The following is a 26,790-nucleotide window of genomic DNA, read 5'->3' on the forward strand; positions in this document are numbered from 1 at the left end:
CCTGCCAGTGTTGGACAGTCCAACTGAAACAATACAGGATAAAGTTCTGATTAAACTGTTGCTCGGAACGGTGCCCTGTATTTCACGAGTTTCAATTATGAAGTTTTGGTATAGATTTCTATTACGAGTTTAACACCAACCGTTTTACTGGAAAATCGATAATTCATTGTTTTTTCTTTTGAATTCTATTACTAACGCTTAGTTTTAGAATGAAATAGATGACTTACTCTCAATTATATAATTGTGACCAAAACCACATTTATATAATTGTTTTTAATATTTCTGTGCACTCATATAACACTTGTGTGGGAATCATATAAGAACGCAGCATATACGCATATCTTTATATATATAATTCTTCTGTACGTGTGTATGTCACTGAACTTCTCTTAAACGACTGGATCGATTTTGATGATTTTTTTGTGTGTGTTCAAGGGGATCTGAGAATGGTTTACATTCACAATTTTGTCCGCTTGACAATGTTTTTTTAATTAAATTTTAATTTATTTGTAGTTGTTGATTTTGGAATGTTTTACATTGGATCCGACAGACGGCGCTACCATCGCAGTGTCAAATATTAATGACGTTAGATATTGTCATAACATTTGAATAACAATTTTCATCAAAAAGGTCCAGAATGTTTTAGCTTATTAAAAAAAGTTTAAAATTTTCAAATTAAAGACGTGTAGACAGGACAACGTCTGTCGGGTCCGCTAGTAATTTTATAATTTGCTGTGCCCGTCAGGGTCCATAATTGTGACTTAAAATTTTATTTCCACCTGTGTGTGTGGATTCCCACCATTATGGATGCGATAAATACTTGAATAAGCTGGAGAAAAGTGTATGCCACATTAAAAAAATGTTAACTTCTACATTCTTCTTCAGGGAAATAAGACGTGACGTGATTGACTTCAAAAATAGAGAGTAAAAAGCAAGTTTACACAATAAATTACCAACATCCCAACTAACGGGAGACTTTTAATGGCATTTTACGTAAATCACTGCTAGACAATAAGATTTTACTACGCCTTGCTACACATACAAGTGAGTGACGTGTACGCTTTGAAGTAACTTTTACGTGTAGGTAGAATAGTTAGTACGGCGTAACTACAGAAGTTTACTATGTAGTCAGAAGTACTTAGGCAGATTGCAAGCCTCGGGAAGCTACTAGCTAGTAACCACTCTTCGCTTTTGTCTTCCTATTCACATTTCCTGACATGATACCCATTGTGTATGGGCAAAATTCTGCGCTCTACTCTGCAATGAATGATGTGTCCTGCAGATTTTATTATAGCAATATTTGTTTATGTGTTAACTTGGGATGATGTTATTCTATCTTATGCGATTTGGACGTTTGGGACCGACGATGTTTTTGGTTTTTAGATAGTTTTATTTAACTTGATCTGTTTGTTTGTTTGGTTCAAATTCAGTTGGAATTTCTCCTCCTTTCTGAAGATATATCAATCTGATTCTTGGTACACTCTCTTATTGTTAATGACCATACGCATTAGAACTGTTTAACATAAAATATATTTGTATGTATTACCTACTTATTAATAATTGTTCTAAATTAAGTTTATGGATAAAATGACTGAAGCAAGTTAGAATTTCTGACTCAGAATTGGGATTCTATTCTTACTACCTACATGAGCCAGCTATGCGTACCTATTAAACCTATCTAATAAAGAAAACAATTTCATGTTAAATAAATACTTACTCTATTTAATAAACTTCTAAGCAAAAAGTCCACTTCAAAATGAGGTTAACCTCATACATATTAAAGGTTAAGGCATAAGTCAAGCTATTAAAAACCGCCGTAAAGGTAACTGCTACCTTTTTGTGAAATTACCGTAATGAAGCGTGCTAACCTCACTGAACTTTACATAATATTCTCGTCTACGTCTAATAATATCTACCTGAAAAGCCTCACAGTGGAAAAATTAACGAATAAAATACGTTTTATGAATACTGATGCACTCCACTTGATGAAAAGTGGTCTAGTACGAGTAGGTGGTAGCTACCGTTATATTAGGGAGATCGTAGTAAATATATACATTTCATAATTTGGAGGTTATTTTTCTAACATATAATATGGTTAAAAAAGATATGGTGAGATAAGTCCTTATGTCCGTTACTATACTCATTTCTAGACATAAAGTCTATGTTTTAGACTTATAGCAATAGATAGGTTACCTGCTTAAAACTATAGGTGATGAATATAATATATAGTGTGGGAGAGCCCGCTCCCGTACGAACGGTCTGGATCGACGGCCTGATAGAAAACCGACGTGAAACAACGCTTGCATCATCGTTTCATTGTGTGAGTGAGGTTACTGGAGGCACAATTACCCTAATTTTCCCAATCCCCAATCACCCAACAACCCTCAAATTCTTAACCCCCAAAGCGCCGGAAATGTACTTGTAACGCCTCTGAAGTTTCGGGTGACTATGAGCGGCGACGATTGCGTACCATCAGGTGACCCGTCTGCTCATTTACCGGCTGAAAAAAGCATAATTGAAGATAGCATGACCAATTAAAGAGTTGCTTAACCTTAACTACTAAGAACTATTAAGGCGATAGACTTCATAATTAAATGGAGCAGTTCTGTCGCTCGTTCAGTATATACTATACATATTTTCATTTGAGCACGATGGGAAATTGAAGGTCTCATTAATACAAAGAGGTTGATCAATGCTTCATGTCAATTGTATTGTGATTGCTTTTTTTTAATTGTATTTGTAATGGGATTGGTATCGTTTATATACAGGGTGACTTTGAATTCGACGTATTCCTCTCGGGAGGTGATAGTACAACTAATTTCCTACAAAAATAGCCCTGAGGTCCTTGGGCGGAAAGTGGCTAGTTTCTGAGATATTCAACATTTTTGGTTTTGGTAAAAATATCCCGAATGGATTACAAAAACATCAATAAATAAAAAAATACTGGTTGGATTTTAGTTATTTTAGTTTTAATCAGTTGCCAATACATCAGTTATCATTTATAAATACTAATAATGGCAGAAATATCATTCGTTTTAAAATAGCAAGTAATTTCCTATGAATTTTTGTTTTGTTTCACTAATTTGGTCAATAGATAACTGGATTTATTTCGAAAAAAATATATGACACTAAGCGTACAAACTATTAGAAAAACTTCCTTGGTTTATTAGCTACCCAGAAACGTAAAATTATTTACAATATTCCCAAAAACAAATGAATTAATTGATGATAAGTAGAGCGTAAAGAGAAAAGCGCAATATCAAAAACATCTTAATTTGCAAAATTTTGTTCAAAATCATCTTCCCTACGACGAATACATGCCCGAACACACTTTCTTATCCCTATGACGTTCACTCTTGGGCTGAATATCTGTTTATTTCGTCACTATGTTTTGGAGAAGAATTTCGATGCTCGGCCAATTCCCTCTGCATAAACAAGGGACTTCATGTAAAAATCAACCAGCGTTAGATTTTGGACACCGCGCTTGCCATGTAGTTGGACCCCCATGCCAATATAACGCCTGGGAACCAAGGTATCCAACCATTGCCCCACAGTAGTTCGATAGTGCGCTGGATAAACTATCACAATATCCATTATTAGCCACAAAAAAGTCAACCATTGTTAGCGCATCGCGGTTTTAATTCAAATGTTTGCTGGGGTATCATAAATAATTATTTGATTGGACCCTACTTTTCATCCAACAATTAAAATGGTGAGAATTATGAAAAAAATTAAGAAATGTGCTAGGGTCATTGTTTTAAATTTGAATTTAGAAACAAGATGAATGAACTTATTCTACTTATTGAATTAATTTATTAATTTGATTGACGAATTTATTGTGCATTATCGAACTACTGTGCGGCAATGGTCGAAAACATTGATTCTCAGGCATTGGATTAGTAGAGTGGTCCAACTAAATGGCATGCACAATGACCAGAACCTAACGCCGGTTGATTTTTACATGAAATCTCTTGTTTATACAGAAGGAATTGGCCGTGTATCGTAATTCTTCTCCGAAACATATTTGAAGATAATTACGAAATAAAACGCATATTCAGCCCAAGAGTGAACGTCATAGGGATAAGAAAGTGTGTTCGGGCATGTATTCGTCGTAGGGAAGATGATTTTGAACAAAATTTTGCAAATTAAGATGTTTTTGATATTGCGCTTTTCTCTTTACGCTCTACTTATCATCAATTAATTCATTTGTTTTTGGGAATATTGTAAATAATTTTACGTTTCTGGGTAGCTAATAAACCAAGGAAGTTTTTCTAATAGTTTGTACGCTTAGTGTCATATATTTTTTTCGAAATAAATCCAGTTATCTATTGACCAAATTAGTGAAACAAAACAAAAATTCATAGGAAATTACTTGCTATTTTAAAACGAATGATATTTCTGCCATTATTAGTATTTATAAATGATAACTGATGTATTGGCAACTGATTAAAACTAAAATAACTAAAATCCAACCAGTATTTTTTTATTTATTGATGTTTTTGTACTCCATTCGGGATATTTTTACCAAAACCAAAAATGTTGAATATCTCAGAAACTAGCCACTTTCCGCCCAAGGACCTCAGGGCTATTTTTGTAGGAAATTAGTTGTACTATCACCTCCCGAGAGAAATACGTCGAATTCAAAGTCACCCTGTATAGGCAAATCGTTTATATTTTATGAAACAGTCTTAGTTAGTTTACTCACTGCCTATATAACTATAAGAATAAGGCTTTTACTTTTTTAAGGGGGAAAAATCATCCAATTTGTTCTCCCAAGTTGAGCAAGGCGAAAGCTAGTGTCAAACTCTTACTGACTAAAAACCACCCTGTTCCTATTCCTGCTTTTCGAGCCGGAGCTCCGGTAACCCGCTAGGTAGTTCGCACCTCCGGATGAATAATGCCTAGGTACCAACTACTTACTTATTACAGGCAGGATTTTTGATGGTATTTCCATTGCCACGTTACTTCAGCACAAACATCGAGTACAAAAGGTTTAATTTGTTAGTGAAAGGGCCGCATTTTTCATCATTACAACTTGATTGATTACACCTTACACTAATGCAGACTTCGTGCTTTCACCGGGAAAATAGTATTGTTACATAAGTAATATTTTGAGTTTTTGAAATTCTTAGTAGAAGAGTTTCATTATTGATAGATGCTCTTCCTCATAGAAGAAATAGCTTCTGCCAGCAGTTTCGCTCACATTCCCGTGGGATAAAAAGTGGTGTTCATATTATTCCAGACCACAATCTTACCCCTGTTTCAAATTTCATCTCGATCCCTTCAGCCGTTTTGACGTGAAGGAGTAACAAATAAACATACAAACTTTCTCATTAATAATATTAGTAGAATTAGTTGGATAGTAGAGTGATGTTATGTCATCTAAATAACCAATTATTATCTTAACGCCTTTATTTTAGTTTTAAGTTAGTTTTTATTTGGTTGATTTTTAAGTTGTAAATAATGTGTAAGTAATCATAATTATTATCTTATATTTGCAGACTTTATCAAGTGCGCGTGGGGCTCCGTGTATCGCCGAAGGTACCGGTGCACATCGAGGCATCAGTGTCGAGTGGCAATGGGGCCGCGCGCACCGGCCGCCCGGCCGCCAACGCGTCCCTGGTCGGAGGGCTGGCTGCCTCCCGGGCCTTCCAGATCATGTACCGCAACGAGGAGGTCACGCTGCGAGACATCGTGCATTTTAGAGCTCATCTTTTAGGTACGTTTCTTTATGAAATACTAGCTGACCCAGCAAACTTCGTACCGCCTCAAACATTTTTTTTTCTCACCTTGTAGACTTGCCCTGGACTTGCACAAATAATTCAAGACCAAAATTAGCCAAATCGGTCCACCCGTTCTCGAGTTTTAGTGAGACTAACGAACAGCAATTGATTTTTATACATAGAAGAAGAAGATATGCTTTTTATTGTGATTGAAAGAGATCTAGGATGATTGTAAAAAATATAGTTACATAGAAGGTAGACCAATAACAGTTTTAATATACATAAATACTTTAGTTTCATTGTTATCTATACACTTATCCATAACTGTGACTGTTATAAAACCTAGAAATAACCGAAACAAATTAAATTTAACATCAAAGTTCTTCCTACAAAACAAAACAGTTACCGTACTACATTACACAATGACAAGCATTTGGAACTCGTTGCTTTTGTTCTTATAATAGAAGGTCGCTTCTACTCTCCATCGATTGTTTGCCAAGAAGTGCAAAGAACAGTTTTGTTGTTTGTTCAGTGGACAGTAGGAATCTGAAGGAGTCTCTGGAGAGGGCGGAGTGGAGTCTTGGGGTGGAGTTGTGGTGCAGCGAGGGTGCGCAGTCCAGTACCCTGGCGCCCATGTCCTGTCGGGTGCTGAAGCTGCACTTCCAACCCTCCCAAGGCCTCCACTACCACCTGCCAGTGCTATTCGACTACTTCCACCTGTCCTCCGTCTCCATCACCATCCATGCGAGCCTAGTTGCTTTACATCAGCCTTATATCAAGTAAGTATGCCTCAGAGTTTAAACTGTTATTTAATTGATGTTACATACACCAATTTGTTGGTTAAAAGGAAAAATTAATCTAATGATACATAGTTAAAAATAAAATGTTTTCACCCAAATTACCTACTGTAGGGATTGAATTAATAGAACAAATTAATTCGGAACCAAATAATACTAACTCTCAATTATTATTATTTCATGTCTGTCCGTCAATCAAGGAAAAGTATAATGCATTATGTGCAAAGCTGGTAAGTAATATAATGAATGAAGTTCAATAAGGTCTATTTGTAGAGGTTTAGACATTTTTGCCACAGAACCTCGCACTCAACAAAGACTATTCTTGCAATTAGATCATTTTAAGTGACATTTCCACTGTTTCAGCACACCACGCTCAAGTAAACAATGGGGTAAATTGATGAAGAGCGCTGGATCATTCAATACCTCAGGCAGCTTCGAGAATGTTCTATTCGGATCCACCGGCAAATGCGCCGGAGGGAACTCTAGCAAGATTGCGCATGCAAGGTTGGTATCTAAATGATCAGAAATTGTTGAAAGAAAATAATCAAGCTCCGATTTCCTAAGTAAATATATGATTTTTCGAGGTTTTCTTATCACTAGAATACATTATAAGATATATCAATGAGCCCTTGATCAATCGACTTTTGTACTAGTTAAACCTAGTATAAAGAAATATTTAATAGAAATAATCAATATACGATGGAGAAGAAGACCAGTACCTCTACCATGAGTTTTAGTTCCACAAGTGACCGGTAAAGGTGTTGTAAAATTAGCCATACAAATAATTTACGTTTTCGCTAGCGACTATTGACAAATACTATTGCTTCAAACTCATGGTAGTAATACTGATCGACTAAAGAAAATAGTAAAGAACTAAATAATATACTCGCTTTTAGTACCTAGTCAAAATCTTTCTTTTCCGTTTTCCAGGCAAGTCCACGCCGAAGTATGCGGAATCCTGCTAGGGTCACTGGAGGGCCTGCAGAGTGCACTGGCTATGTGTGGCTCCCCTGGTATCCTGCTTACTCCTGAGGAGTCCTCCTCCAATTCCGTCGTCGGAGAAGTCGCGCAGAGACTAAAGGATCTTAGTGACTTCGGCAAGGTATGGTATTATTTTAGAAAAATGATCAAGGAATATAAATAAACCTTGTAACTCCCGCCTTGCGACTTTGTACGAAAAAGGTGATTCCCGCACTTACCGTTCTTGCAGAAATTTGGGGAAACTCTCTAATGATGAGGACCACACTAATGGAATATGCCATGGATTTTGAAAACAAATGAACGATTATGAACTTTAAATGTTCGTACAAACATTAATTATCGCCATAATCAAATGACATATTCCATTAGTGTGGCCCCAGCATAAGGGGTTCCCTACGCTAGCTAGCTTTCTCGATCTAGTAGTTTTGACTATGCGTTATCCGTTAATCATGCAATCAATCCATTATTTGTAACTTGGTCAGAAGGCACTCTCTCTTTATTTAATAGACAGTACTCTTAGTACAGAGTAGTAATTACGTTCTCAGAAGTTGGAGAAGTCAGAATGCGGCGAGGAGGAGGAGTGGGCGATGAGCGCGGCGCACGACATCGCGCGGCTGTGCGCGGAGGTGACGCTGCGCTGGCGCGCCTTCCTGCACCACGCCTCCGACCGCCCGCACGTGCACCACGCGCTCGCTGCCAGGCATCATGCGCTGCGGTACGCCACTGCTTCAATATTTCTTACTTCTCTTTTGTTAATTTCAATAAACAGTGGTAACTGCGGTAGACATCATTTGGTCTTTTTTGGGGGATACGGCGGCAAACGAGTAAACGGATCACCTGATGGTACGTGGTGAGCAATCCTTACAGTTCAACACCAGAAGAGTTTTATCGAATAGAAGTCCAATTTTTACATCGCCGGCGTTTCAAGAACAGAGGATGGGAAAGTATTGAGTCTTCAAAATCAATATTTCTATCTTCATTATAATTATTTCATAACTTATGTTCTTGAAAATCAGGGGCCTTAGTCTGCTATTACAATTGTGTCAGAATGGTCGATCACTGAGCAGTGCAAGAGGGATGGAGCTATACAACCTACATAGCTCCGTCCCTCAGGTATCTCGAGTTTTAACTAATGTATGATTTACAGTATAAAGCGGTTCTCGGAGTGCTTCTTCGTGCTGGACAACCCTCGGCACTCGCTGGCGGGATGCTACGACAGCAACTACCAGTCGTACCAGAGTGTGGGCGAGGCGGCGCGCCGCTCGCGGTACCTGGCGCTGCTGCCGCCGCTGCCCGTGCACTGCATCGCGCTCGACGGGGACCCACACATCATGCCCATCATATTCGAGGACAGGTCTCTATCTTTCTCCACAACCACGACTAATTCAAATTATCTAATAAAAGGCCCCTTGAAACTTACACGTTCTTTAAAATATTTCAGATATCAAGACACAGCAGAATTCGCGCGACGTCGTTCATTTCTGAATTCAAGTGCAAGCAAATCCGGAAGCGGTAAGTTACATAATATTTCCTCACACCTAATTACATCTTGCACTAAAATATATTCTAATCTCAATGTGTCTTGATGCAGATCCCTTCCTATGTTCGGAGCCCCTTGGAGATGACTGTGCATGTAGTGTCAGTTCACTCATGGACTCCAGAAGACCATCTTCCGAAGCCTCCAGAGTCACCCTCACATTGCCTAAAACAGTCATGAAGCTTTGTGAACCAAAGTTTAACACACCCAAGTCCGGTTCTGGTGTCGTTTCAGCATCTTTAACATTAGCTCCCCAAAAATCAGCTCACGGATCCCCCAAACGAGCCTTAGTCAAACAAAATATTGTCGAACTACCCAAGGCACATAATAAACAACTTGAGCTCACCGGACGAAATAGATACATTGTGCAAAACAACCTCATCAGCGAGATCCAACTGCCACCAAACAACGCGTTCGCTTCTTGCACGATACAACAAGGACAGACGATGTCGCGATATTCTGCATCTACCTTGCTTGACATTAATACTAAAAGTGCTTCTAACGTGTCGCACCTAGGCAAGGAGCAATCTGAACCAGGACTTGAAGTATTTCGGCAAAAACACGAAATCACTAGCGGGGTGAGCACTCTACCAGCTAGACACAGCAAGTCACTGGATCAACTGCGAGTGTCTCAACTAGCACCGCTTAATACTACGCAAACTTTGACTAAGAATGTGAGAAACGGTTCTAATTCGTCCGTTAACTATCCAAAACCGTACCTACCACCGCAACAAGTAAAGCCTACCACATTGCCAAGGAGTGTTACAACTAGTGCTTACCCAACAAGTACAACGACTAGATGCAGTTCCAAAGGAGATGACTATAGAAGAAATATAAGTGAATTTAGAGAAAAATACAAAAATCCTTGTATCAAGAAAGTTGGACATGGAATGAACAATGAAGTGTTTCATAATGTAGGCTATAAGTACGACGGAGTGATGAAACAGAATCCTAACCAAGTGTACGGCTATACTTTCGGAAATCAGGGTAATCTGCAAGTAAACAATGTTATTCGTAATCCGTTAGAGTTTCAAAGAGGCTACAGTGTAAATTTACCCCGTCCTATGTTGCCTCCACGTAATTCTTACCCACCGGTTAGTGGTAAAAATCAAGTGACTGATCAAAATAACTTAGTTTCTAATAAACACGTACATAGATCAAATTCTACGCATGTGTTTCATCAAAAAGCGGAAAATCAACAAATTGACATTGAAGCTGCTCGTAATCAACTTCGGCATGAGCTCAACTACTACTTACAGAAAGGTGATTGGAGTTATGATTTCAATACAGGAAGTTTAATTCAAAATTACCAAAAGAAATCTAGTAAAAGTAGTGATGACAGTGGATTTGTGATGACTTTAGATAGAAGCAGCGATGGAACATCTAAATCAACATATTCAAAAACTCCGCCGTCTACTCCACACTCAACGATGCCATCAGTAAGGCATAAAAAGAGCCGATCGAAAGAGTCAAAACTAAATAATAGTGGAAAAGAAAATACTAAAATCAACTCAAGCAGAGATTCACTGAGCAGTCACCATTCAATAAAATCTCGAGATAGTAAATCCGATCGTCACACATCAAAATCTGAACGAAGCACTCCAAAATCTGATCGTGCTACACCACGGTCTGGCAAGTCTACGCCCAAATCCGGTGGGTATACCCCAAAGTCAGGTTTAGCGACACCTAAATCTGGTAGAGCTACTCCAAAATCTGGTGCTACGACACCAAAAAGTGGTAGGTCGAGTGGAAAACCAGAAAAACGTACGAAACACAAACCCTCAGAAAAGATGACACAGTTGATGTCGGAAGCTGCATCGTCGTCCAGTAACGAAAGTATACCCTTCGAGTTGAGAAGATTAGAATCTTCTACCAGTGTCCCTTATAGCCTCGATCACGGGCCCGAATTATTACGACATTGTAGAAGTGCGGCATCTGTTTTAGATGAACCAAACTTAAATAATACATTCGGATCCGAATCTTTACCTAATTTAGCCCCACCACCAGCATTCGAATCACCTCCACTTGATATAGCCGATAAAGATTTTAAAATATTACCTCCCAAAAACTTCCTGAATAATGAAGAAAAACGTCGGAGAAGCACATCCACTTCAAGTTTAAGTGAACAAAGTGGCTGGGTCTCTAGTGGCCGCAGTTCAGGTCCTTCGTCTCCAGATAATGCAAGTTGTCAATTAAATCAGAATTTCGTAGCTACGAAACCAACATCATCAAAATCATCTAGTAAAAACTATGAAGAAACTGGTGAAATTGGAAAGCACGATGGTGAAACTATCAGTGATTTCAAACGAACAGTCCTTAACGGAGATCAGCTTCGAGAACGACTTTTAAAGTTAGCCGTGAAAGTGGCTCAAAACACTTCGAACGAGAAAATAGAATGCTGTGATAAGGAAGTGTGTGAAGAATGCACTATCTGTAGCGACTCTATATGCACAGATAGCCAGTGCGAATATAATAAATTGGTACACAGTAATGGCATCGACGCGGGTTGCAACTCAGACACTTGTACTGCAAGTTGTTTTCAGCAAATAGCAGAAGCTAACGCAATCAAAGGAAATCAAAGACATAATTCATTTAGTGCTGTGCAAGGGAAGACCTACAGCTCCTCCTCTAAAAGTCTAAATGAAGGAACGGTGAAAAAATCGCAAACAATGAGTGATAATTTACATCCTTACATTAGGAAAGAAATTCCACAGAAAGCACCGCCGGCACCGGCGAAATCTCAGTCGCTGGATAAAACTAAATTAAAAGACAGAATACAGTATACGGAGAAATTAATAGCGGCTGAGATACGAAGCTTGACGGTAGACCGGTCTTGCGTCAAAACCGGGAGCCATAAGAAAGGCAGTTCTAGTTCAGGGCAGAAATACTCGAATAAAGCTAAATCTGAGATTGACTTAGCCCACTTCATGGGCGACAATGATTACGAACATTTACCTCCCCCACAACAGTTCAGAGATGCTCCGCCTCCTCCAGATGAATTTAAGGTATGTTATATACTTATAACTTGTAACAAAAAAGATTTACTTATGAAATTATTTAAATATAACTTGTATTTTAGGATCCACCATCAAAATCTCCGAAGCTGAGCAGACAAAGCAGCAAGTCGTCGACTCCTTCGAAGACGCCCAGGAAGCAACAAGCACAGGCTTCCTCGCTTCAGTTGGACAATCCTTTATATCACGTATGTGAGGGTGAGTACAGCTGAGAGTGTCTGAACCATTTAATGATGCTTCTGCCATTAACACCATCGCTTGGCCATAACAGGTATAATGGAGAGGCGGAAGCTTAGGCCCCATCAGTCCGTAAACTCCGGCAGCGCGCCCTCTGCCGGCACGCTTAATAAAAGTCAGAGCACTGGGGAGTTGGCGAGCAGAAACGATACCGGTAAGGATGTTGTTATTACTAACCACTATTAACCAACTTATACATAATATTAACCACTATTTCTATATATACTTTAAAGATATAGTGTATATATTTCTATATATACACTATATCTTTAAAAAAATCGTTGCCCCACATTAAGATTTTCTCCTGTGTCGTGGGTGCGATTACAAACATAGGTACAATTTCATATGCACATGACACCCAGACCCAAAACAACAATTTGTGGATCACACAAAGAGTTGCTCCGTGCGGGAATCGAACCCGCTACACGTTGCACGGCAGTCAATTAATAAACTGAATTGAAGTAGTCAGTCAGTCTATAGTTGTTTTTCTTATTCATTTTATTTGGCTACAAGAGTGTGTTTATATTTACAGAGCAAAGAGAAAGTAACCTCGTCAGTATATTCGGTCTGGCCGAATCTGAGAGGTTATTCGTGAAATGCAGAGAGGAGTTCAGGCAAAGCGTGAAGTACCCGGGAGCTATCTACTCGGACTTCCCTCCGGTCGAGAACTCTCTACCTTACTTCCATATTAGCGACGAGTATAGAATGTTTAACCCTGAGGGTAAGAATCCACAAAGCCTAACAATTTAAGACATTTTATAATTTTATTATCAACCCACTTCAAGCTTGCAGTTATGTCTTTGATCGACAACTACGTTCTTACAATTGATCATTTTCACTAGCTTTTTGCGAATAAAGCACAAAAAATGTGTCCTCGTGGTTGAAAAAGATTTTTTCTTAGTGCTACCTATCAATTTAAGGCATTTTATAATTTTATTATCAACCCACTTTATTTTTGTCTTTGATCGACAACTACGTTCTTACAATTGGTCATTCTCATTTGCTTTTTGCAAATAAAGCACAAAAAATGTTTCCTCGTGGTTGAAAAATACATTTTCTTAGTGCAACTGTAAGTATAGTAACTAAAAAGTATTTTCAAACAATTCCAGGGTTGCACCTAATAATCTGCGTTCACGGCTTAGACGGCAACGCGGCGGATCTCCGCCTCGTGAAGACTTACCTGGAACTAGGTCTGCCTGGGGCAAGACTAGACTTCCTCATGTCGGAGAGAAACCAAGGCGACACTTTCTCCGACTTTGACACGATGACAGATAGGTGAGCGGTAAAATATTATTCCTTAATTATGATCGATTGTAAATACTCGATTGATTGATATTTTTCTACCATATTTATAGTATCGATCAAAGTGTAAAACCAGTTTGTATCGAAAATTAAATTACACACAAATTAAATTCACTTCTATAACGACTTTGTTAATTAAATGAATATTATTAAATGTCAAATAAATCATTAAAGCGATATTTGTTTTAATAAAATCCACCTCTCAATCACTCAGACGACGAGAGAAGTCAACATTGAAACACGTTACAAAAATTAATGTCATCCACAATATTAAATTGTTAGTTTTAGATCTAAATATTCCTTATTCTATTTACAGATTAGTGCAAGAGATTTTGACTCACATCCAAAATTCGAGTGACCCAGCTCGAATAAGTTTCGTGGGTCACTCTCTGGGCACGATCATCATTCGCTCGGCATTGGCCAGGCCGCAGATGAAGCCGTATCTCTCCAAACTGCACACCTTCCTGTCACTCAGTGGACCTCATCTAGGGACTCTGTATAACTCTAGTGGACTGGTCAACGCTGGTAAGTAGCAAACAAGGGAAATTCATATGCATTTAAAAAGCTCAAAACAAGTAAGGATGGAGTTTCTTGCTCGTTCTTCTCCATAAGAATCTACACTTTGGAACGAGCAAATAGCTTCACTAGAGGACTGACCGACAGACTGACGTTATTAATATTATTATATTTGCTTTGACGTTCAAAAGTGCCTTCCTGGTCAAATTGAAATAAATAATTTTGACTTTGACTTTAAGAATCTCAAACATACACCAATTCTTCCAGGCATGTGGTTCATGCAGAAGTGGAAGAAGTCGGGCTCTCTGCTACAGCTGTCCCTCCGCGACGCGTCCGACCCTCGGAGGTCGTTCCTGTACCGGCTGAGTGAGAGGAGTCAGCTGCACCAGTTCAAACATATCCTGCTGTGTGGCTCCGGACAAGACCGATACGTTCCACTGCACTCCGCAAGATTGGAGCTCTGCAAGGCCGCGGCTAAAGACACGTCGCTACTGGGACAAGCCTACAGGGAGATGGTTTGTATCTTATATCTTCTTTATTTTGCTAATTTTTAGTATTCTTAGGCCAACGAACATATGGATCAGGGGTGATGGTAAGCAATTAGAACCGTTCATAAACATCCGCAGCACCAGAGGAATGCCGACTTTTTGACTTTTAAGTAAGGGTTATTTTTTCTGTCTCTCAGTTTTACTTGTTTAATTAATTTTACTTTAACAATAGATAGGCTCTATTTTAGTTTTTTTCTGCCCACACACGATGTTATCCCAAAATGTAGGTAACACAATAGTAATAATAAATACGATTCAATTACATCTAATTCTCGGTATTCTAAATTTTCTTATCACAAAAACTTTATCGTCGAGGCCAATGTCATTGAACTTGGTTCACGAATTGCCACGGTTCTTTGTATAGACTTTGTCTAGCTATTTCAATAATAATGCATTAGATATTTTAACATATAATTCATTCCCCGACACCCGCAGATTTAATAATTTATTATTTCTATGTGGATCAATAAAAGAAAGATACACCACTATTCTGCGATATGGTTAAGGGGCTTTAGTTTAGGATACAAGTAGAGGTCACAATTTAACTTCGAAACACATAATAATGATAGTCGATTAATAGAACTAATCTTTTGTCGCGAAACACAAAAGTTATTACTCATTAGCCGACGCTGTTACGTTGTTTAATACAAGCAGAAACAGATGACAGTCAAAAGAAGTAGGCACGGTTGGTAGTGCTCTATAGTTTCTATTCCCTTGTGTTTTATGTATGTAGATAATTATGTTTAGTGTAAGTTAAGGGTAGTTTTAGTTCTCTATGTACTGTTAGTAAGTGTAGCGCTGTGTGTAGGTGCACAACATGGTGTCCCCGCTGGCGCGCGCGGCGGGCGCGGGCGGCGGCGCGGCGGTGGTGCGGTACGAGGTGCAGCACGCGCTGCCGCACACGGCCAGCGCGCTCGTCGGCCGCGCCGCGCACATCGCCGCGCTCGACTCCGACCTCTTCATCGAGAAGTTCCTGCTCGTCTCCGCGCTCAAATACTTCCGATAATCCAACTAATCTAACTACCGTCTCTACTACCCCCAGCCCACACCCCTAATTGGTACCTTACGTTTAACGAGATCGAGACGTTATCGCGTTTAGCCCTCTGATTGGTTACTTCATTGAAGCAGGCCAATCACAGCGCCGAACGCATTAACGTTTCAGTCTCGTTAAACGTAAAACAAACAAAACAAGTACCTATGACATCGATACTTCCGATAGTACTATTTCTGCTGCTACCACATTACTCAGCTCTCTATAAACGTTTCTTCCATATTCAATTTGCCCCAATTTAATACCAACTGCTGCTTAACACAATTTGCATAAATTGATGTTTTTTATGAAATTAGTTACTTAACCAGATTATTAAATATATTTTCAGGTAACTTAGAATTCAGTATAAAATCTAATTCTAGTAAAAACTAACACAATCAGTTAAATGTCGTACCTATCGTTCCCCTGGTGAGTTATTCATAATAGTTAAAACAGACGTCAATAAAATATCAGTAAATTCCGTCGATCGAGACTCCGTCATGCATGTGGCAAATGTAGTACAACTAGCCATGAGCCATAAGGCAACCACATGTGGTAAATAGCTGAAGGAGTGTCATATGAATACCTACTAAAGACAAGCATTTAAGCTACCTAAATTACAATTCTGTGAAGCTACTGACACTTAGCCACACATAGGTAGGTACCTAATAAATGATATATAGAGGTACGTTTTGAAATACTTGTACCCATATCATTAGAACTTGAAATGGGATATTTACCATGTTTATTAATTTCTATGAGTTTCGGATATTTCGGCACTATTGCAAGCGCCATGATACTGATCGAAACTCATAGAAATTAATTAACATAGTAAATAATATACCGTTTCAAGTTTTAATGATATTATGAGTGACGTGTCAGTCAGTCAAATGTGCTATATAATCAGAGAAACCTTTACAATACTTAAACTTGTTTTATATAATTTATGTTGTTTTTTAACTGTAAGTACCAACTTCCATTATCAGATCTTTGTTTCATTCGACAAGTAATATGCATTTCAATGAAATTCGCATTTGGTTGGCATTTAAATTTTCTGGACTTTGAACATTATTAATCAATGATTTCGGATTTGGCTGCCTTTTTTATCTACCTTAGAAAGGGAATGAAATGTTTTTGATAATAACATGTGTAATCTATAATTACAAATACCTAGGTCAAAGAAATAACACCGATATGGCGACTTAAAAGTCTCACTTACAAAAATATATTTCAATCCAAAAATGCTATAGTAAACTATTTCATTTCAGTTCGGTATGGTGTTATAAAAATGGGTATTTTGGGTTTGTATTACCTAGAGCTTGAATTTCTTCCAGGCATTATGTCTGTATCTAGTCTCCTTCTATGCTGATCACCTTGAAACGACGCCCTTATACCACGGACTTCTCCCGAGACCTACAGGATTTTCGAAACTATAAATAGACTTGGTGACGGCGTGATAATTCGTAGTATCTGAAACGTAGTGATTTTATGAACTATGTTGAGGGTTAACTTACTTAATCAAAAATTTTAAATATTTAAGTAGGTTTTAAGATGGATCTTTACACCAATTAATTAAGACTAAGTATAATTTTAGCGAATGTAGATACTATAGGTAGATGTTTTTTGTGTTACGGTTCGACATTATTATGAACGGTACCTACCACTTTATTAAATCTGATTGTTTGCTATGGATGTACCTGATACTATTCAAATTACCATCTAATTGTATCCGACACGTTAAAAAGATATAAATAATGTATTTGTGAAGTTGAACACACCTAATGTTATTTTACATCCATAGTAAACAAATGATGATCTCTCTATCCTTGTTTCTCCTCCACTTCTTAGGCCCATTATAAAAAATCTAAGCACTTTGTAATATTAATTATTTTCTACTTTACTTCAATTGTAAATATGGGTCTGATTGTGTGTATGACTATGTAAACCCTGTCTACCTACCTAATGAAATCAATTATCTAATGTTGCACAAAGGGTTTTAAGAATAATTATTAATAAGATATCTAATTCCAGAGTTTTATTGGTCACCACAATTATTTTTACTATTGTCGAGCAGGAGAACGAATCAACAAGCCCGTAGCCTTAACGTAAACAAAAAAATATATAAACTACTTAACGTTAGATGAAAGTTGTAAATCTTTAACGAATGTTAGACTGATATTTAAAAATATACTGACACAGACATTTATATTATATATGTATAATAAGTTTCATAGACTATCTTTTCTTATAAATTGGTACTTACTAGTGAATATTTTTGTTAAGAAAAGTTAATAATCTTGCTCTGTCCACTTATGTTATTCTGTAGATAAAATACTTTATACAGGGCTTGGATTATTGATTTATTATAATTATTCGACGCATTAGTGTACCACTGAGATAGTAACTGTAGGTAGGTGATACCTCTTTATTGCTCACAGGCATGCTTGGAGGAAAGGACAACGTTTCAGTTTCTTTGGAACTGTCAATCTTTAAAAGGTTAATTAAAATTATATAATTACAAAGCACTGTTGAGACATGTTATCAAATTTCTATAAACGTTATTGAAAATACAGAAATAAGCAGGTGAGAAGTACAGATGCTCCCACAAACCGGTTTAAAAATATTTACAAACATAAAGACATATTTTCATAAAACATTAAATCACAATAATACAATTGATTCACATGTTTAATAATGTTTGTAAATTTTCTGAGCAGTAGTATGGGAGCCCTCTGAACGATCAATAACTCTCAAGTATTCGTCTCTCGACGTTTGTATAGCCCTCCCTACCACAAATGTAAAGCTTCGTATGTATAGTTATAATACCTACTTATGTATACTTCATTTAAAGTTCTATTGAAACTGGCGCCTTTGTCGTAACCCTTTATTTAATGCAGATTATTAAATACTTATCTAGGTGTGTATCAAAAACATCTCGAATGAATTTTGTAAATATTATAAAAAAAAATATTTGTAAATCGTATGTTTAATGGCAATGTGTCGATGTTATACACTTATGATAATAAATAAATAACGCCTGAAATGTTGTTTGTATTTACTAGCAATTACAAGTACAATTACAAAATTCCCCATTTCTCACCCAAACACAAGAAATATTTTCATGTAAAATGTTGCCGAAACAATCTTAGTGAAAAACGGTCAAAAAGTAATCAAATCCTTGGCTCGGCCATAAATAGAGCCAAATTTGTAACCCTACTTGTTAGTCCGAAACCCTACAACCATAGCTCGTGGCGCGTAACACGTAGCTCATGAATCGTAACGCGAAGTACGTAGCTCGTAGCTCATGAATCATGACGCGTCAGTTCGTAGCACGTAGCTCGTAATTTGTAAAGCGTAACGCGTAGCTTGTAGCGCCTAGATCGTAGTGTGTAGTTCGTAACGCGTAGCTTGTAGCGCCTAGATCGTAGTGTGTAGTTCGTAACGCGTAGCTTGTAGCGCCTAGATCGTAGTGTGTAGTTCGTAACGCGTAGCTTGTAGCGCCTAGATCGTAGTGTGTAGTTCGTAACTCGTAGCTTGTAGCGCCTAGATCGTAGTGTGTAGTTCGTAACTCGTAGCTTGTAGCGCCTAGATCGTAGTGTGTAGTTCGTAACTCGTAGCTTGTAGCGCCTAGATCGTAGTGTGTAGTTCGTAACGCGTAGCTTGTAGCGCCTAGATCGTAGTGTGTAGTTCGTAACGCGTAGCTTGTAGCGCCTAGATCGTAGTGTGTAGTTCGTAACTCGTAGCTTGTAGCGCCTAGATCGTAGTGTGTAGTTCGTAACGCGTAGCTTGTAGCGCCTAGATCGTAGTGTGAAGTTCGTAACGCGTAGCTTGTAGCGCCTAGATCGTAGTGTGAAGTTCGTAACGCGTAGCTTGTAGCGCCTAGATCGTAGCGCGTAGTTCGTAACGCGTAGCTTGTAGCGCCTAGATCGTAGTGTGTAGTTCGTAACGCGTAGCTTGTAGCGCCTAGATCGTAGCGCGTAGTTCGTAAGCGTATTTACAGTAACGCAAATAACTTTTGACAAGAAATTTATTAGCCGTCTATTTGTTTTTTGTGTAAATCAATCCTTCAGAAACTAGCTGTTAATGTAAGGTTTGAAGTCAAAGATAATGGCAGTTGGGTTTTGAAAAATTAAATAAAAAGTATGTCTGCATTATTTTCAAATTCTGTTTAAATTAAACGATAATGTAGCAGATTGGGAGGACTAACTACTATAATTTAGTTGTGAGAAAAAAACAATATTAATAAATCAAAATTGTTTAATGATATAAAAATCAACACAACTGATATAAGGTACATTGATTTTATATATCTTTGTTAAGCTAATAATAACAATAGCAAAACAAAACTATTCTTTAACAATAAACTAACAATTTTATAAATCAGATGATTGATTACCTTACGCTATGCATTAGGTATAAAAATATGAAAATACAACAAGTACCTACATACCTAGGTACAATTAGAAAAAGTAATTAGGCACTATCATAATAGTATACTTACAATAAACAGTATCAAAAACAACAACACACCTTGTGTTTAACAAAAGGTATCGGCAGAGATACACATTATTAAATATTGAGACTCGCTTTTTCACTGAGGAAATTCTCAATTTGTCTGTTTTTTTGCTACAAACATTATAGTCCAGTCAAATTAGACATTCGGTGCTACATAAATTCGCAACAAGCTGAATTTTGGTACAATTGTTCAAAACACGATTATAAACAATAGCTGAAAGTTCCCCATCATTCCCGTGTGTGGAAAAAAAGTTATTCAAGTTTAAATGTCAAAAAAATGAGTTTTTCGCGATTTTCAGCAAAACGGTAAGTTTTATCAGAAAAATACCCGAGGCTAAATTGTAGATCATTAAATTATCTATAAAAAAATATCAATACTTTTTTTCACACGAGATACCGTTTCGGAGATATCGCGGTGTAACAAGTTGTAACAGTTGCAATTGTCATAAAATGCACACGTTTCCACGCCACCTATGAGGTAGTGTACTTAGCGCGTTTTTTAGGGTTCCGTAGCCAAATGGCAAAAAACGGAACCCTTATGATTCATCATGTCTGTCTGTCTGTCCGTCCGTATGTCACAGCCATTTATTTTCGAAACTATTGGGTCTACATAGTTGAAACTCTATAGGTTGATGTATTTCGATAACCGCTATTCGAATTTTGAATAAAAATTCATAAATTAAAAAATTAAAGGGGGCACTCCATACATGGAAATGATTCAAAAAAAAATTTTTTTCAGCTAACATATCCGTTATGGGTGTCTATGGATAGGTCTGTAAAAAAGACATCAAGGTTCCTAAAACTATTTTTCGTCGAAATCAACCGTTTGAAAGTTAGACGCTTCCAAAGTGGAAAAATGAGTGTCGGAGGGATACTCATTTTTCCACTTTGGAACAATGAAGAAAAAAGTATTAATATATTTTTTATAGATAATTTAATGTTCTACAATTTTAGCCTGAGGTATTTTTCTGATAAAACTTACCGTTTTGCTGAAAATCGCGAATAACTCATTTTTTTGACATTTAAACTTGAATAACTTTTTTTCCACACACGGGAATGATGGGGAACTTTCAGCTATTGTTTATAATCGTGTTTTGAACAATTGTACCAAAATTCAGCTTGTTGCGAATTTATGTAATTTCACCCTAATTTTTTGGTCTAATTTGACCGGACTATTAATGGAAATTCGACTTTAAAAATTATTTTCACCTAATTTGGCAGTCAGTATTAGTCACACAAGTCTTATATAGTATATCAATGTGAATTAAGTACATGACTAGCTGAATATGGCTATATGTATAAACAATTATTTCACATTACAATAGTAATATAACAAGGTATTTAAATTAGGTGGGTAAATATAATAAACATTTCTGTTTATGAAAATAAACTGGCTATGCCTATAATTGGTTGTTTTGATAACTAGGTATAAATATTTTTTAATGTTTATATTTAATTTTCACAAATACCAGTAACTACAGGGAAAACACTTTTAAATGGTGTGACCATTATGTTCAAGGTAGATTATATATAGAAAAGATACATAGGTAATATTATATCTTAATTAAGTAAACTCAACTCCATTCTTAAACTGGATTATAATACAAAGCAATCACATTGACTACATTATAATCACAAAACAGCAATGTATTGCTAGATAACAAAACAAAAATACTTATTGCTTATAGCTTCAAAAATCAGATAATTAAATAACAATCAAGCTTTTTGGAATGCTCCTTAGGTACTACAGAGGTAGTCATCTTAAACCTAACTTAATAACAACAAAATCAATAATAAAATCTAACTAACAACTTATAGTTCACTAAATAGTTTAATATATATTGCTATTAACTAATACATTATCATAAGGCTCACATCGGAGAATACGCAATGATTATTGGCAATCCATTTTTCAAACTCCTTTTTCATAGTTAATGCAATACTCATAATCTTGATGCAGTTATTCTCAGCCCAATTCCATTCAAGGAAAGGCTCACCCACAATCTCATCATAAAGGGCACCCAATTGGTATGATCGTTTCATTCCAATTGCTCTATAAAATCGTTCCCGGTACAGTTTATAGAATGACATTGGTTTGGTCAAAGGTTTTTTTAAATGATCCTTTGTGTATGCTCGTATGTCGTCAGCTTGCAATATATCAAAAAATGCATAAATGCTATCAGAGCATAGGATCTCATCTTCACCAGTTAATTTAAAGTTTAATTCGTCAAGATGGTACTTAAGCAACTGTAAATGAAACTTTAAAGCATTATGTCCGATTAAGCACACAGGCTTCTCCAAACAATTTATGAAAGTGTTGATGAGTTCACATGCTTGCTTATTAAATACAGGTTCGTCTTCCAGAAGATTAGGCTTTAACCCGGTTAATGAAATACTTTTCTTATCCATGTCCCCATCAGTAGAGAAGCACTTGTGTAGTTTATACTGAACTCGCGGTACTTCATCTGGGTTTGTGTTCAGAAAATGTACCCGTTTTATAGCGACCATGGCGATTTCCGTAATTTCTACGATTCTCTTGCCTGGCAGGCCGTTAGATTGTAAATCTATAAACACATACGTTGCTATAGGCTGCATTTTAGCAAGAGGAAATAATGAGCTTGATAAAATGTAGGTAACAATAGCTTCAAACTTAGGTATATAGCTTTTCTATCAAGACTGATCACTTTAACAAACAGTCACATTTGTTAACACCAGGTTTAGTGAGTAGATTAATTCTTAATTCATATTTTGGTATTATTTATACCATAAGTAAACTTAGATAACATTCAGTTCAAACTTGGTTACTTGGTTCAAAACAAACACAAACCACCGGTTCACAACCATAACACACGCGTATTTTGCGAAAATTGCGAACAGTATTTTAATATGCAGATTCGCCGTTTTGCGTTTAGTTTTGTTTTAAATTTTCTGTGGTTATAATTACAACTTATTACAGTTTTCGGTATCCCAAACGGCGCCTCTCCAGAGACAGAGTAGGTATTTACATGTTGTTGTTGCCGCCTTGACAGTTTAATAAGCTTAACAGTGGGTTATTAATCGAGTTTCGTGGACATAAGAATTATTGACGGCGCATTCCAATAAACTTTAAACTTCTTTAAACTGCCTCGTTGTTCGAGTGGTCGCAAGTGCGACTGCCAATAAGGGGTCTCGAGTTCGATTCCCGGGTCGGGCAAAGTATTACTGGGCATTTTACGAATTTTCGAAAATTTCTCGATAGTAGCACGGAGTCTGGAATTGTGTCCAGGATATGGCAATAGGCTCACCCCCTATTACATGGGACTTATAACTTAAATTATGAAAAGTGGGTGACCATTGTATAGCGGCATTACGTGCCGTAATGTGCATGTGCACATCTGCCTACCCCTTCGGGGATAAAAGGCGTGACGTTGTGTTCTTTAAACTGTTGCTCTTGAAATTAAATCAATTTCTAGATTATAAAATCTCAATAAAATATAAATATTACTTAAGTACCTATTTTATCTTCTTTATCCATACCATGCTGACTAAAAATATATAATAAAAGTAAACTTTTCCTAAGAAAAGCTAAAGTCCATTTAGGAAAATACCTTATCCGCTTATATGCGAATTTACTATGCTACGTGCAGTAACACAGGTTTACTGCTAAGTGCTAACTACTAGGAATTTTGTAAATAAATAGGAAGTCGCAATCACTTTAGGCTCTTCCTGCCCTTATTCAAAGTTTCTTGGTATTAGTGCAACGGGCGCAATGTTATATTTTTCATTAGTTTATAATTTTAATTCGCTTTAAAAGGCTTTTCATCCAACATAAATCATCCATCCGTTTTTTCTTAAGTCGCTCGTTTCTTATTTGTTTAATTATAATTAAATTCGACGCTCTCTTTACCTTTCAATATCTCTGTAACCAGGGCCACCCATTTCGTATGTAGGTACCTTATATGACCATTCTATAATTTAACTTTCAGCGGTTTCATCTCTGCTTTAATTTGCATTTTTCTTTGATACATTTTTAACAGCTTCGGTTTCAAACCTTTCCCGCCAACCAAATTAGACATATAGGTATTTTAAACTGGTTTATAATAGGGAAATAACAAAATCAATTATTATTAATATTGGCGAAGAACTCAATGTTTACATAAAGTTATAGCTCTTTATAAACAACAACGTAACTATTTTTTCCAGGCAAAGTCAATTTCAGCACACTGTGAGGGCGGAGCTAAAGCGCCTGGTGACGTCAAATCCGTCAAATAGTAATTTATTGTTTTACTTTTATCCGTTAATTTACTAAATTAAAACTTTCAGGTGGTCAATAATTAAACTACTGGAACTATAATAAGATTTGTCTATTTATAGTTTGTAACAAAACAACAATGGTATTATAGGTAATAAAAACAAAGAAACTAGTGGCGAATTCGGTAACATATTTGAATAGCGGCCTACCGGTGCCACTTGGGCGGAATTTTGGCTCCAAGGTCAACATTGAGTCGAGTACATCTTTATTATCAAATATCAACTCCGGCAAAAACGCTAGCGCGGCAGGCAATCGGTCATTGCTATTCACTAAGTTAAGAGCCAGAATAATAGTTGCCTTCTCATAACTTTATATGTTACCTAAGTACTAAATAAATTGGACGAAGAAAAACCAACATTTTCTAACTCTTTATCATAATAAAGACAAAAGAAGAATAATTGGAAGATTAAAGTGCTACTTCATTAATTCAGGAAAACTTTGTTGTGATTTTATTTTCCTCATAAGAAACAATAAGATTATTTGGTAAAGGTTCTCATCAAGACTTCTGTTTGAATAACATGGCGATAGCAACTTATGTATTCCTTGATTTACAATCAAACTGTGTTCCACAATCAAACAGAAAAGTTGAAATCACAGAATTGTGTATGTTAGCTATAAAACATTCACACATAGCGAAAAAGAAAAAAGACCAAGAAGATCCCCGTATCCAACATAAGCTACAGATGTGCTTCAATCCCAAATCTTCATTGAATCAAAATGCACCAGAGACAGGATTGACAGGAGATCTACTAAAGAATGAAGCAACATTCAATTTGGAAGTGTGCCAACTTATCAAAGCATTTATAGATGGTCTGGAAGCCCCTGTGTGTCTCATAGCACATGATGGCTTTAAGTTCCACTACCCGCTACTTGTGCAGCATCTAAATGAATTTGGTGTACAGCTATGTAAAGACATAGTGTGCACAGACAGCCTGTACGCTTTTCTTGAAATACTGGAATCAGAAAAAAGTGGCAGCACAAAGTATGTGAAAGTGAAAGTTGGTAAAAAACCTAAGAAAAACACCATTTCAAAAGCTAAACAACAGTATATTCATATTATGAAAGGAAGTGATTCTGACCTGGTGGGTATGAGAGCGCACATAAATGATTATAAAAACATAAGTGATGTTGGTAATAAGGTTTTAAAGGAATCAGATCGGGAGGAATTGGAGTCTAACACGGCTGAGAACCATTGCATCATGCTAATGAGAATGGTGCTTTCAAAAAAGGAGCAATTTTTGTCATGGCTTGAAAACAACCAAAGCCTTTTTTCTGCAATGCCTAATAAATTGTAATATCAAACACAATGTCTATAAAATATTTAGACAGAATTAAAATTTTTTGTTCACTTAAAGCTCTCATATTTTGTATGTAAAACTTGATGTTTCCAAATTGTGTTACTTAGTTGAGTAAGTACAACAAATTTCTTGTTTAGATTTTATGTAATTGTTAATTAGTTATATCAATAATTATAAGAATGTAACTTTAAGTATATTAATGATGATTGCATTAAATGCCAGTTGCCTTAGCACTTGCTTGGCTGAATTTACCTGTTTTGTACCACCTACAATGATTGTTTATATTTAGTAAGTACTAAGTACATAGTGCCTGAAATTTAATTTCTAATGTGATGATTATAAATCTAATGTGATTATTATCTGAATGTTTCATTTACCTCTCAGTTTAACTAACTAGATACATTGCACTCTTGTTAAACACTACAAAGTAAATAGCAAACGCTGAAGTAAAGACTACCTAAAGGAAATATACAGTATAGATTCTATAATACTAGAACTCTATGGCCCAACTAAATACAGAAAATAAAACTTAGGTCTCAAAATGGTCAGATCAGAAGACCTACCCAGATTTATGGAATTTTGTCAAGTTTTCTTAATATTTAAAGAAATTCAATGTGTTTTGAAATGTAACCAGTTATGAAGATTGTCCATCCCACAAAGATTGCAAGATCTCAAGATTTGTTTATCATCATATCACATTGAATTTATAAAGAAAGACAACTTGTTACAGTGGCGCCATCTAAAATAATTACATTGCAACTTGTTTTGTAGAGATTAGAATTTGTGTACTCAGTATTCTAGACTGTAAATATTACTAAAAAATAAAAAAAAAACAGGTATTCTACTTTACTCAACCCAGGATTGAATCAGAGAAAAGCAAGCAAAAATGATGGCACCACTGATTATCATGTGGACACCCTATATACTACGAGTTGACAATTTTGATACATACATACATACATACATACATAACCTCACGCTTGTCTCCCATGGGGGTAGGC

At 36.6% G+C, this 26,790-nt stretch overlaps 3 protein-coding genes across 5 annotated transcripts in view; 2 read left to right on the forward strand and 1 right to left on the reverse strand.

The window, feature by feature from the left end:
- The window catches only part of LOC118272620 (protein FAM135B), a 30,300-nt gene extending 11,572 nt beyond the window's left edge, over positions 1-18,728 (forward strand). The window contains exons 2-17 of one of the 3 annotated variants that reach the window (XM_035589235.2): positions 5,502-5,719; positions 6,256-6,502; positions 6,721-6,750; positions 6,884-7,024; positions 7,451-7,622; positions 8,047-8,216; positions 8,649-8,855; positions 8,943-9,013; positions 9,093-12,043; positions 12,118-12,250; positions 12,324-12,443; positions 12,822-13,010; positions 13,399-13,564; positions 13,908-14,116; positions 14,375-14,622; positions 15,464-18,728. In XM_035589235.2, the coding sequence (XP_035445128.1) occupies positions 5,502-5,719; positions 6,256-6,502; positions 6,721-6,750; positions 6,884-7,024; positions 7,451-7,622; positions 8,047-8,216; positions 8,649-8,855; positions 8,943-9,013; positions 9,093-12,043; positions 12,118-12,250; positions 12,324-12,443; positions 12,822-13,010; positions 13,399-13,564; positions 13,908-14,116; positions 14,375-14,622; positions 15,464-15,661 (5,470 nt within the window). In that variant the 3' untranslated portion in view covers positions 15,662-18,728. The remainder of the gene's footprint in view (positions 1-5,501; positions 5,720-6,255; positions 6,503-6,720; positions 6,751-6,883; positions 7,025-7,450; positions 7,623-8,046; positions 8,217-8,648; positions 8,856-8,942; positions 9,014-9,092; positions 12,044-12,117; positions 12,251-12,323; positions 12,444-12,821; positions 13,011-13,398; positions 13,565-13,907; positions 14,117-14,374; positions 14,623-15,463) is intronic. The other 2 variants (XM_035589237.2, XM_035589236.2) reach the window with 2 other exon arrangements.
- A 1,716-nt stretch (positions 18,729-20,444) lies between these two features.
- On the reverse strand, positions 20,445-23,166 carry LOC118272621 (three-prime repair exonuclease 1-like). The gene has a single exon (XM_035589239.2). It carries the CDS (start codon positions 22,793-22,795, stop codon positions 22,052-22,054), a length of 744 nt encoding a protein of 247 aa, XP_035445132.1. The 5' UTR covers positions 22,796-23,166; the 3' UTR covers positions 20,445-22,051.
- A 1,225-nt stretch (positions 23,167-24,391) lies between these two features.
- On the forward strand, positions 24,392-26,148 carry LOC118272622 (three prime repair exonuclease 2-like). The gene has a single exon (XM_035589240.2). It carries the CDS (start codon positions 25,010-25,012, stop codon positions 25,784-25,786), a length of 777 nt encoding a protein of 258 aa, XP_035445133.1. The 5' UTR covers positions 24,392-25,009; the 3' UTR covers positions 25,787-26,148.
- The last annotated feature ends 642 nt before the right edge of the window (positions 26,149-26,790 follow it).

The sequence above is a fragment of the Spodoptera frugiperda genome, chromosome 4, assembly GCF_023101765.2.
Source record: "Spodoptera frugiperda isolate SF20-4 chromosome 4, AGI-APGP_CSIRO_Sfru_2.0, whole genome shotgun sequence".
NCBI classification, from domain to species: Eukaryota; Metazoa; Arthropoda; class Insecta; order Lepidoptera; family Noctuidae; genus Spodoptera; species Spodoptera frugiperda.